Raw genomic sequence first — 14085 nt, 5'->3', positions numbered from 1 at the left:
GAGTAATGGAGACATAATACATCCCTGCCGAACTCCTCTCCTGATTTCAATTTCTGGACTGGGTTCGTTATCTATTACAATTTGTGCTCTTTGATTCCAGTAAAGGTTTGTTATTATTCGTAAGTCCCTTTTGTCTATGTTTTTTGTCTTTAGAATTTGGACTAATTTTTCATGTCTCACTTTGTCAAAAGCCTTCTCAAAATCAACGTAACAAACATGCACATCCACATTCATGTCCATGCATCTTTGAGCTAACACATTAAAAGCAAATAACGCCTCTCTGGTTCCTAGTCCGTTTCTGAACCCAAACTGACTATCATCTATTCCTTCTTCTAGTTTTTTGTTTATACGACCATGTATTATTTTCAAGAATAATTTGAGAATGTGACTTATTAATGATATTGTTCTGTATTCACTGCAATCTTTAGCGTTTGTATTTTTAGGGATAGCACAAAAGGTTGAGAGTAACCATTGTTTTGGTATGTTTCCTGTTTTGTACACTGTGTTAAACAAGTCTACGATAATGTCTAAGGTTTCATCATTTATACATTTTAAGCTTTCTACTGGGATTTGGTCTGGACCTACTGCTTTACCATTTTTGCTGTTTTTTAATGCCGATTTAATTTCTTCTTTTAATATCTTCAAAACTGTATCATCTTCTACTTCGACTTCCATCTGCTCTGTTCTATTGTCTTTGAACAATTCATTTATGTATTCTGTCCATCTCTTTAATTTTTCGTTAGTACTCAACACAAGTTTCCCATCTGTATCTTTTAGTATTCCCGGTTTTCTTTTTCTGTTGATCTGCGTTAATTCCTTAATTTTTTTATGTGTGTTAAAATTATCATGTCTTTTCTGGTGTTCTTCTATTTCTGCGCATTGTTCTTTTAACCACTGTTCTTTAGCCTGTTTAATTTTGGATTTTATTTGTTTATCCACATTTTTGTACATCTGATTATCTTTGTTTTTATGCTGACGTCTTTCTTCCATTAAATCTAAGATTTCCTCCGTCATCCATTGTTTCTTTTTGTATCTGGTTGGTGTAAGGATTTCTTTTTGACATTTATCTATTTCTGTCTTTATTAATAACCATTTTGTCTCTGTTTCAGTATTTTGCTGGATTTGTTCTTTAACATTCATTAAACGGTTATTAATTTCATCTGTCAGGCGTTGTTTTATGAGTGGGTTTCTTAGTTTACTTGTATCGATTTTTACATCTGTTGTTCTGCGTTTTATTATTTTCATTTTGAGCCTAATTTTGGTCACTACTGGGTTGTGATCTGATCCTATGTCGGCACCTGGATAGGTTTTTGAAGATATAATTGCGTTCTTGTATCTTTGTCTAATCAATACATAATCTATTTGGTTTCTTACAATTCTCCCTTCTTGATCTGCTGGTGACTTCCAGGTATATAGTCTTCTCTTTGGCATTTTAAACAATGTATTAGTTATGACAAAATTATTGTTTTGGCAAAATTCGATAAGCCTGTCACCTCTTTCGTTTCTGTTGCCCAGACCATATCCTCCTGTACATTCTTCTACTTTTTCGTCTCCAACCTTTGCGTTAAAATCTCCCATTATAATTGTAACATCCTGCGTTTTAATGGATTTTAAAATATTGTCTAGGTCTTCGTAGAAAGTTTCAATATCGCTCTCTGGTTTGTCCGCAGTCGGAGCATAAACTTGTATTATGTTTAATTTGGGTTTATTCTGATTTATATGTAAGAGGATAATTCTGTTGGAGTATGGAATGAAATTTACTACAGCTTTATCCATGTGTTTGTTTAGTATTATCCCGACACCATATCTGTGTGAACCGTCTTGACTTCCTGAATAGTATATTGTTTTATTGTTGATTTTCATCTTTCCTGAGTCGGGCCATTGGACATATTTATTTTTTATTTTTAATAAAAACCTTTAATCTTCGCAACAATAACAAGTTTTTTCAAAAGAAATAAATATTACTTTGAAATACATGGTGATTCCATATAAATTTGGGTGTGTGTATTTTAATCTATATTACTAAGATTTACTAGAAAATTGAACAATCTATCAAATGAGCTAGAATGGAACTCATATTCTCATTTAAAAATCATCGATTACGTCAGCACGCTTATCATTGCTCTTGACTACATACATTATGTTTGGAATAAATTCGTTATTTTATAAGCCGGCGATTTTAAGGAAAAATACTGAAACAAGTCGATTTTTATTTTTAAATTAGATAGATAGATAGATAGATAGATAGATAGATAGATAGATAGATAGATAGATAGATAGATAGATAGATAGATAGATAGATAGATAGATAGATAGATAGATAGATAGATAGATAGATAGATAGATAGATAGATAGATAGATAGATAGATAGATAGATAGGTAGATAGATAGATAGATAGATAGATAGATAGATAGATATATAGATAGATAGATAGATAGATAGATAGATAGATAGATAGATAGATAGATAGATAGATAGATAGATAGATAGATAGATAGATAGATAGACAGCCATTTATTGTTTTTAAAAACTACAGTTTTATAACAATGAGTTTAGTAAGTATATGTTATAATAACTAGTCTAATACATAAGTAATAATAATAGTACATAAGTAATAATAAATTTAACAAAAAGTTATGCGCTATCACTAACTGAAATTGAGCACTGAATTACGAAGATATATTTCGAATATAAAGTGACAGTGCTACGACAGACGAAAACGACAAGGAGAGAAAAGGAGACCAAGAGAAAAAATTGCAACGGGCTTTCAACAAAAGTGGAAAAATAGGCAGATCTCCTACCTGCAGAAGGGAGAAAATGGAAGAAAATGTACAAAAAATTACGGAAATGATGGCAGGAGTAAGTTAAAGATCGAAGAACAATCAAGAGAACTCAGCGAGATTCGCAGAAAACAGAAATAATATAGAGAAGAAATAAGAGAGTTAAGACAAGAGAATATAACATTAAAACAAGAAAACACAAAACTTAAACAGGGACTTTTTCAAATAGAGGAACTGCTGGAAAGTTTGGAAAATGAAAAAAATAGTTATACAAGTTTGGACATAGATACAAATGCTCTAGATATTCTAAAACATGCCATATTGGTACGATGAATAATGTCAAGAAGTATCAAAGGCAATAAGGAAGATAAGATTCAAAAATCTCACTAATAACGAAGATAGCAGTAGAGAAGAATACAGAGAATTGAAAAAAGCACGAAAAGAAGCAAAACGAGAACAAACCGAAAGAAATAGAAAAAAAAAATTCAAAAAAAATGAACTAAGATCATTCTACCAAGAAGCAAAAAAAATGGAAAGAGGATATCAGAGAAACAACCCATGCATGAGGATACTGCTAAATGAGCAGAAAAAAATAATGAAAAACTGGCAAAACTATTTCACAGAACTGCTAAATAAGAGCAAAGTACAAAAGCAAACAAACCATGAAATTGAAGATGGCACATCCTTGACAGCTCCAAAATTTTGAATTCCAATTCCTTGAAAAATAATTTTGAATGATTGTTATCCAGGTACAGATGAGTTTGCGCCATATACAGCAGGCTTTGAAGTCTTGAGTCCCATTTCACGTCTAGGTGATTCCTGTTCCTCTCTACCACGTTTGGTTGTTCCTCTGGTAGTAATTCTTGGTATTTTGTTTATGTATCTAATCGTTAAGTTTTTCTTCCCATTATCTGTACGACTTTGTAGCTCTGTTCGTAATTCAGCCCTATATTTTGACTGGCAGGTTGTCAAATCTTGTTTTATATATATGTTGGAGTTTGAGTTTTGATTTAGTTTAGATTTATTTTTAAGAACAAAAAGGACATCTTCACTGGACATCATAGTGATTTTCAGCGGCCTTGGTTTCATATCTTGGCGAGGATAGCCAAGCCGGCGATGCGAAGCTATTTGTAAGTTAGGAGCTACCTGCTTTAATATTTGTTGTGCATTAACTTCATCGGATTCTGTATTATTTTCTGAAACAAGCATCAGCAAAACATTTTTTCCCTTTGTTTCCTATCAGCCAGCTCTATAAGGATATTTTTGGGAGGAGTACATTCCATTTTTGGATTTTAATTTTTAGTTGTTCGTTTTCTCTTCTTAGAACTGCTATTTCTGAGATGCAAGCGTCAATTTTTGTCAAATGAGGCATTTGAGTGTTACATGTAGCAATAGCGTTACTCAAATTAGAAAGCTGAGCCATAATTGCGTTGAAGTGCATTGTGATCTGCCTCTGTGGTACAATTTTGACACTGCCATATCAACAAGGTTGCAGGTGAAAAATTTAAGGGTTGGGGTTGAGCACAAACACCGTACCATGTTGTTTTACATCCAGAACATTCCAGTTTGCTACAATCTGTCAGTGTTTTAATTTTACGGCATGCCTGACAATTTAAATCCATTATAATAATATTAACCGCACTACTGTAGGTACCACTTATTGCTTAACTATTTGCGTAAGGCAATATTCAAGTTTAGATTAAGTAGATCGATGAAATGTAAATTGTATTTCTTGTTTATATCTTAAGTTTGTCTGCTTACAGTTGTATTTATAGTAAAAACGAATTTTTCGATATTTATTAGTCCCCATTGCAACTGACGTGAATACATTTTTATTTTATATTCACTACTATAAAATATGTATAATTGTTATTTATAGTTTGCCTAATTTCTTTAATTATGTCCACATAAACATCAGTAACGTAAATTTTTCTTAAAGTACTTTCGTCAGGTATAGTGTGTTTGCAATATGTTTGCAAAAACGTTTTAAAACACGGATTTTGTAATTTATTAAGTGGAATATTAGCAGCAAGCAAAGCTTTGGTTAAATCGGAATTGAATACTTGTTGTTCACCCTGACTTTTGTAGATGAAGATGTTGCCATTAGTGCCTGACCTAAAGACATTTGCACCAAATTTGACTGTTTCATTATTTGCCATCTTCCTTTATGAAGTCAGTTAGAAAATATTAATTGGGATTTTTTTCTCACATGGAATCTACAAAAGAAAGCCATATAATGTAAACTTTATCCGCCACAAAATATGATTTTTACTGTAGATAAATAAGGTTTTTAACCTTAATATTAATTCAGCATCTTATTCATTGACGATAAAAATAATATGTGCCAAATAAACTATAGCAATTTAAATAGCTTTTTTGTAAAAATATAATTGTAAAATTATCATTATCAACTTACTATTATTTAACACATGCTTTGCAGAACACTTTTTCTTCGTTCAAAACTAATTCTGGAACGGTTTTGATCCAAAAGGCCACCAAATAGTTTTTCACTTAAGAATAAGAATCACTCGATAATACAACTAGCACCTCATTTGTGTTGTATGTCTCTGAATACATAATGACAATTTTTGAATGGGAAATATTTCTTGAAGCTTGAATAACCGGCATAACATAAATTATTTAGTCGTAAAATAAATGGAACTATGATACGCATTGCCTGCGTCTGCGACGATTCTTGTGACATCAACAAAAATTTCGCTAAAATTTGTTAAAAATATGCCAAAATATGCCAAAATATGTCAAACGGTCGAAAATATGTTCAAACCATCCAAATATGTTAAAAAAACGAAAATATTCTAAATATGTAAAATTAAATTAATGTCAAACGACTTTAATTATCATAATTAGTCTACATCCTGAAGCGTTTGATTGTATCTTTGGTGGTTATCGATATGTAAAAACATATAATCCGGTCTTTAATCGTAAGATATGTATTTATCATAATGTTTCTTAAATGTAATCTTTAATCATAATGTTTAAAATTTTCTTTTCAGAGTTCTTGGCAGAAGCTCTTTACCTCAGCGTCGACCCCTATATGAGGGCGTATGTAACTGACTCATCTATGATTGGGACAACAATGTTGGGATCTCAAGTTGCCAAGTTAGTAAATATGTTTTATATTATATACATATATTATTTATAATTTTTAACCATAGAAGTACTGAATTTACTTAACTTAATTGAAAGACATTTGTAATATGTGCACCCGTAAATTGAATATCCTTATGTGTAGTATAAAAGTGTACGTATCATTAAATATTAAATGTTCACATTAAATATTATGTACTTATCAGTGGCGGCTCTTGGCTTTAGGCACAGGGTCGGCAAGGTTTTGTCTCCAAAGGCTTCAATTTCATAGGAGATCTTTGGTTTTTTTTTTATTTTTTTTTTTTTTGTTTTTTTCCTATAAATTTAGAAACTATACCTGTTTATAAATTAACTCTAGTCTATGTTGTTTCGAAGTAGCAAAATGGGTTATAATGTATGTATGTAATTGTAAAATTTATTATTGTTTTGGAGGGATTTTAAAAGTTTTTTTCTATCGACATTTGAGACAAGTTTGACATTCTCTCCTGTTTCATAGTGTTTCGACAATACGTTTTGACTCTTTTGAGACAAGAGAAATCCCGTTCATTTGAGACAGAATTTGCCCACATTTGAGCACAATAATTTATTAATTTCGGGAACAGTTTGTTGTATCTAATGAATTGCAGTATATAAAATTATACATAGTCTGTAACTTATCCCACCTTCCGAAAATATTTGGATCAGAATATAAAACTGTTAATTCATTTTCTTATTTTATTTGATTAAAAAATGATGGATAATTTTTAATGAACTTGTCTAATAGATATTTTGAAAATTCTTTGGCGTAACTTTTAAATTTTGAGTAGTCAAAGAGGTCAATGACTTATAACAGTGAGTAAATAATAGTTTTGCCTGGTGCAATTGTTTTAACTTTTGTCTGGAGACCATACAATTCACTGGACATCAAGACAGCCCCGTCATAAATTTGCCTTACCAATTTATTTTTGATATCAAAAAATTTAATCTATCCTTTAAATTAAAACACCAAAAATATATTATGTCTTATGGCTTCTACTCACGTCTGAAAACCTAACAACCTCTCATAAATTTAGACGTAACGAGTATCGAAGAACAATTATTGATACTTGTGAATGACATGTTACCTCTATCAGTAGTTTCGTCTACTTCTACCGAAAAGGATCAAAATGTAACTACTAATTGATTCTTTCATTATGTGCTGTTTTAGGTACGCCGGTATATTCTTCGAGTCAGAAAATAAATTAGAAAATTCCAGATCGTATTTGTTAAACAATTCTATTTGTTCACTATAATTAACTTGATTTAACGAATGCTTCGATACATCCTGTCCCCTAAATGGTAATTCCTAACAACTTAAAAGAATTACAATATCAATAATAATATTATGTAATAATTAAACGACGTAAAACTACTTACCTATTTCATAATAGGGAACTTGCACTAAAATTTTTTTTTGCATAAAATTGTTAATTTATGTTTTAAAAGTGTTATATTCAAAATATTACGTCTTAACAATGAATAGTGTACGTACAACATCTAATCAAAGTTCCGCGCCTAAACTTTCCGTTTTAAACAACTTCAAAAGCTAGACCTGGGGTCTGACGTCACAGGCCACTCGTATCGTTTGTCCGTTCGGGGTGCCATTGCATTTAATGCAGTTTGCCCATAGATAAATAATATAATTGAAATATCTTGTTTCACTCTGTGGCAAAAATGATTTTTTCTGTGACAGGCAAAATATTACCATTTTATCTCTGTTGACATGTATCAAAAAGTTCTTTTTTATGAAATTACTTTGTTCGTTCCTTGTGTTGAAGAACAAAGAAGAAACAAGTAACTTAAAAATAAACAAAACTTTTAGTAATAAAAGTAAGAGTAACTAAAAAGTATTAGTGCTACTATAGTATGCGGTCTACAGTCGGGTTTCTACTATAGCTTGCGGTCTACCGAGGGACGCGGTGTAAGTATAAGCTGAGATGATAAAGATATTAACTTGTAAAATTACAATAATGATTCTTCTTATTTATGCGTATTATTAACTTTGTAAAGAAGGATTTTGTTGCTGCTAATCACCATAATCTTTTCTCAGAAGGCTTTGAACACAATAATGAAAGGCTCCAGTAGGTACTAATAAACATTACAATAAAATATAATCTTTATTATAATGCAAATTACACCGTAATCTTTTCCAGGATATACGAAATCCTTCGATTAGAGGTAGGTAGATCAAACCCACGGGGTAAACCGTATAAGTACTATAATATAATGGTACCAAACTATTGTTATAAACGGTTTAAACATGCTTATTAATAACTCTTACTTATTTGCCTTGACAAATCGCATTTCTCCAATAGAATAGTTTTTACTACTTTTTATAAAAGTTGCCACGATGAAGACATCAACGGTAGGTAAGTTAGTCAGATTGACCTTTTGAAAAACCCTCGTCCGTCATATTATGCGTTTTAAACTCTTTACAAGGTAGCACTCAACTTTATAAATTTCAGTTTAAAACTAAGCTGATTGGGGAACTACTTATTACAATATATAAGATGAACATAAATAATACCTAGTAATTTTTCATTAAAGACGATTAAAATGTAATATACCCGTGATACCTACCTTAATCGCGTTGTTTCCGCCGGTTCACCGTGGCCGGTGACGTCGAACCAATAGAAGGACGTTCAAGAGCCTCCTAAGATATTTGAATTTTATAGCATTTTCAAAACGTCGTAATTAGCGTACGGGTTAAAAATATTTGTTTTTTTCGCATGCAAGCGTTTTAAGATCATGGTACCTTATGTTTTTTAATATCATTTTAATATTTAAAAATTTTTGCAAGTTCCCTATTATCCCGGGCGCGCCAGCAAGGCAATACGTGTCTATGTACGTGAGTTTCTGCCGTTTGCAGATCACCGCTCGGCCTCGGCAGAGGTACCCGCTGCCGTACTTTGCATTCAAATAAGTACGCAGAATGTATAATTGGTTGCTTATCGGCTAATATTCCATGGCTTCTTATTATATAGCAAATCCTCGATCTGGGGACGGCATGCCGTGCCGGGCTTTATAATAAGAATTCACACAATCGCAATCGGGTGCGGGTGCATGGCTATAGGATCATTAATTTGAAAAGTCTCTTACGCACAGCGCACAGGGATCACTTAACTAACGTATCGAGATCGACGTCTTTTAAAAACAATGAATAAAATTTAGTCTGTATTATCTCACAGATATATTTTTATTTCACAGAAACGAATATCATCAACTCCGAATAAACTAAATATTTAAAAAATCTATAATGTCTCCATAAATGTGTGGGTCGGCACTGCCGACCCTGCCGACCCTGACGAGCCGCCACTGGTGCTTATTCAATTTAATAAAGATTTAGAGATAAAAAATAGAATAAGATGGAACACTGGAGGTACAGGATAAGAAGCTATTGATATTTTTTTAACCCTTTTAGTCTAGTAAAATAAGATTACACTACATGTAAATCAAAATGTAAATTCGTACAGGATGAAACAAATTTTATATAAAAGTTTAGGTGAGTACAAAAGATATTTTCAAGAAAGTATAAAATCATATAAGGGAATCATTGTTTAAATAATAAAAAGGGCTCAATTTTGCACAATATTTACTTTTTTTAACTGCTGAGGTAATTTGTTTACCCCCTATTTATTTAAATAATTATATATAAAATTTAAAAATCAAATTTGCAAATAAATATTATTTGCGTTTTAAATAAGCACTATGAATTATTTTATTTAATAGGATAAGTTGCGCTATGTTACCAGTATGGAGCAAGAAAATTGGTTAAAAAATATTTAATAATTTATGAGATATTTAATTTGTTTATTAAATGTTAGTATATAGACCAGTAAGGACCTGTTTTTAGGTGGATGTGAGAGGTGGAATTCAGATTTTTGCGGATAAACTTAGGTGATAACTTCGTTAATAATAATTGATTTATGCTCCTTCTCAAATATGCCCGGAACATTAATAAAAAAAATAAAATATTTAAAAATTTCAAAAAATTCCGTTTTTTTTTCTAATTTTTTTGCTTATGACTTTAAAACGATTCATTTTGGAACAAAGTCGTATAGGAATAAAACAAAAATAATTAAATTTTCTATCAGATGCGATTGGTTAAAAATGTCTTAATTTACCACCCTTGCTGCAAAATAGCAATAAATATAAAATAAGGGGGCAAAACAAGCCTGTCCTTATTCAATGATTTTCCATCACTTAGGTTACACTTGGAACTTTCCTAATTCGCTTAGAAAATTTTTGTAATGTGCTAAAACCGTACACCAAATTTCATTAAAATTGACTTGAATAATAATTTTGCAATCTAAACATTTTTTAAAAAATTAAAATTTTTTAAAATCTTGCACAACAAAAACTAGAACATACAAAGTTTTGTCAATTTTTTTACATATAAAGAAGCACTCCACCTATCTAACGCACTTTACAGAATGGAAATCGGATTATTTAAGCAGCCTCAGTAGTGTTTTAAAGTTATAAACAATTTTTTGACTTATAAACAAATTAGTGCTGTGGCCAGGAGGGGGTGCTACGGGCTCCTTTATTTAGATGGGATTACCCAAGTTTTGTATGTATTTTGACCCGTAGAACACGAATTTTTTGGGTAACAGTTGATCCGGTTGTCGATAAGATTGTTATAAACAAAGAACTTGAGGAATTACATAACATCGATTTTCGCAAAACAAAACATTTTTTTTGTATTTTTTGGGTAATTCTAAGCAAAAAATATTCTTACAAGTTTTTTCGTAGAATGCATAGTTTTCGAGATAAACGCGGTGGAACTGTCAAAAAATCGAAAAATTGCAATTTTTTAACGCGAATAACTTTTGACTAGCAAAATAAAATAGCAATTCTGCTGACAGCATTTGAAAGTTTAAGTCAAATTATACCGGTTTTAATTATTTGTATTGCTAAAAATTATTTTTTTTATTATTAAACCAAGCTATTTGTTTATAAGCCAAATTTTTTTTTATAATTTTAAAACATTGCTGAGGCCCCTTAAATAATCCAATTTTAATTCTGTAAAGTGTATTAGATAGGTAGAGCACCTCTTTATATGTAAAAAAATTAGACAACTTCTAAATGGTCTACTTTTTGTTCAGAAAGATTTTTTAAAATTTGAACTTTTTTAAAAACATTTAGATTGCAAATTTATTATGCAAAATCTATTAGGTCGATTTTAATGAAATTTGGTACACGGTTTAAGTATGTCACAAAGAATTTCCTAAGTGAATTACTAAGGTTCTATGTGCCAGCAAAATGGTTAAAAAACATTGAATAACAACAGGCGTATTTTGCCCCCTTATTTTGTATTTATTGCTATATTGCAGAAAAGGTAATACATTAAGACTTTTTTACCAGTCGTATATTATACAAAATTCAATTATCTTTATTTTATTTCTCTACGACTTTGTTCCAAAACGAATCGTTTTAAAGTTATAAGCAAAGAAAGCGGAAAAAATCGATGTTTTTCGAAATTTTTAAATATTTTAATTCTTTTATTAATGTTCCGGGCATATTTGAGAAGGAGCATAAGTCAATTATTATTACTAAAGGTGTCACCTAACTTTATCTGCAAAAATCCGAATGCCACCTCTCACATCCAAAACTAGACGTTTTTTCACAGATCCTTACTGGTCTAATATTTTTAATTGCAAAAACGCGGTTGTTACCAAAATAATATAAATCTGTGTAAAATCTCACTACTTTTACTTTTATGTATGTTTTTGATAAATGTATTGATAAATTCAAATTTCAATTTAACTCCCCTCTAAAATGGCATTTGAAGATTGTCCTAACTAGTGTTTTTAATAACGTCAGGGGGATTAAACATTTTGAAATTCTGTTCCGATAATCGGGTTTCTGGGAATTTTTCACTAATGAACAAATTTTTTTGTCGTTTTTTTTTCTTCTTTTTTTCCTTATAGTAAAAGATATAGTTTTGCTTCTAGAAGGGTTTCATTAAGAATATCCAACCTCTTAGTTACCGATTATAGATTTCAAAATATTAAGATTTAACCAAAATCACTTCAATAAAATATGGTACCTTATTGAGTTATAGGGTGTTTTATTTAAAAATTTAAAAATTGTTTTTACTCAGTATTTTAAAACTATTTGGCGTATCCTTTTCATACTTGGTAGAAAGTGTAGGTACTATACACCCTATGAAGTTATGTTAAATACAGGTTTCCGGCTATTGCCAAAGGCGTACGACAGGGGAAAGCAAATGGTTGACCCTTCCCAAATTCTACGTTACTGGCGAAATTGTCATTTTAGCACAATTTTTAGATTCTCCTATACTCTCTATGTAAATAACATGCTCTTCACTCGTACCGATAAAGGCATTAGTTTTCGAGATATTTGAAGCTAAATATGTAACGGCACAGATATTTTGATTAATGTTTTGTGCCGCTTAATTTTTATTTTCAAATATCTCGAAAGCTAATGATTTTATCGTTAAGAATAAAGAATATATTAATCATTCTTAACGATAAAATTATTAGTTTTTATGAAATTTGAAACTGAAAATTAAGCCGCAAAATACATTAATCAAAATAGCTAAATAACTGTGCCGTTACATGTTTAACTTCAAATATCTCGATAACTAATGACTTTATCGTTACGAGTGAAGAGGATGTTATTTGCATAAAGAGTATTGGAGAATCTAAAAATTGTGCTAAAATGGCAATTTCACCAGTGACGTAGAATTTGGGAAGGGTCAACCATTTATGTCCCCTGTCGTACGCCCCTGGTAATAGCGTGGGATTTTCACTGAAATCCGATCAACTGAAGCACTGTTATCCTGAAGCACTGTTGTTTGCACTGGTACTGTCCGTCATTTTCGATGCTCACTGTATTTAAAAAACCGGCAAAAGTATATTATTAGCACTAATTTGTTAATTGTTCGCGGCGTTTTAAATGATCTCGGGGTCACCAATATTCCGGTAGGTGTCAGTTGACGGAATTAATTAAAAAATAATAAAAATAAGTTAACGACGAACAGTAAAATATTTATTTATTTTGGTAACAAAAAGGTGTTTTGCTTAGGTCTCGGAAGAGGGTCGATTGTTAGCGAGAGACGGGTGTCCGTGTTGTTCGCATGCTGTGAAGAGATTGTTAAGAAAGCCACAGATGCTAATCTGTTTGTGTTTCTACTCTCTGACCAGATGGACAATAAATTATTTAGATCTAGCGTATAAAAACAGAAACATTTCTGCAGTTTTAAAACGATTGCATGTCTAAAGTGAGTTGTTGATGTAATGGTCTGATATGATAATTAATTTATGGGGAATTCAGTTTGTTACGCTGAACACACCAAAAACATATGGTTAGGGATGCATTTCGTTTCGTAAAACCATGTCCTTCTTAGCATCTGGTTTGTATATTAACTGTGACTTTTATATGGCCCATATTATTTCGATGTGAAAAAAATTATTAAAATTAAAATTAGCAAAAATAGTAATTGAAGCGGATCGCTATAGCGGTGCTATTAAGTTTTTGCTCTAAAGATAAGGTTGGTTTATAGCTTATAATCATTATTTTATGTTTCAGAATCGTGGAAAGCAAAAATCCAAAGTTTCCTCCAGGTAAATACATTGTGGGCTATTTTGGTTGGCAAACTCACACAGTTTCAGCTGGTGAACGGGTTGGTAAATCATTTCCTCCATTTTTGATCCCAGATTTTGGAGAGCTGCCAATATCACTTGCTCTTGGAGTTCTTGGAATGCCAGGGTAAGTAAATGGGTTTGATTAAGGCTAGTATATAATGCAGCGACATTTGTATTAGATCAAAGGTAAATAAATAAAAAAATTAAAAGATGAAGTAGTTTTCAATCCTAATAGCAAAATTAATGATATTGAAAATATTAAACGCATTACTAAAAGATTTTTAAATTGAAAAATTATTGGTACACTTTCCTGGGGACACCTCCAAGGCTTCTACAATTTGCCAGCACATGATTGCTACAGTGAAGACAAAGGGAAGGAATTCTACACTATGCAATTCACATCCCCCGTCTGCCGCTTGGTAAAGTTCCAACGGAAAATGCACCTGGTTACTCTACGGAGTAATACGACTATAAAATAAAAATGTATATCATTTTTATTCGGTTGCAATGCGAACGCAAAACAATCTTACTTTTCAATTAGAATACGGAGCGCAGTCCAGTCCTCTG

General features: G+C 31.3%; 1 protein-coding gene across 1 annotated transcript in view; it reads left to right on the top strand.

The window, feature by feature from the left end:
- LOC126884288 (prostaglandin reductase 1-like) overlaps nucleotides 1–14085 on the top strand; it is an 84682-nt gene that overhangs the window by 20526 nt on the left and 50071 nt on the right. The window contains exons 2-3 of the mRNA XM_050650222.1: nucleotides 5797–5902; nucleotides 13463–13642. Coding sequence (XP_050506179.1) covers nucleotides 5797–5902; nucleotides 13463–13642 — 286 coding nt within the window. The remainder of the gene's footprint in view (nucleotides 1–5796; nucleotides 5903–13462; nucleotides 13643–14085) is intronic.

This window comes from Diabrotica virgifera, chromosome 5, assembly GCF_917563875.1.
Source record: "Diabrotica virgifera virgifera chromosome 5, PGI_DIABVI_V3a".
Lineage (NCBI taxonomy): Eukaryota > Metazoa > Arthropoda > Insecta > Coleoptera > Chrysomelidae > Diabrotica > Diabrotica virgifera.
The sequence above is the reverse complement of the archived record's forward strand: the minus strand, read 5'-3'. Positions and strand labels throughout refer to the sequence as shown.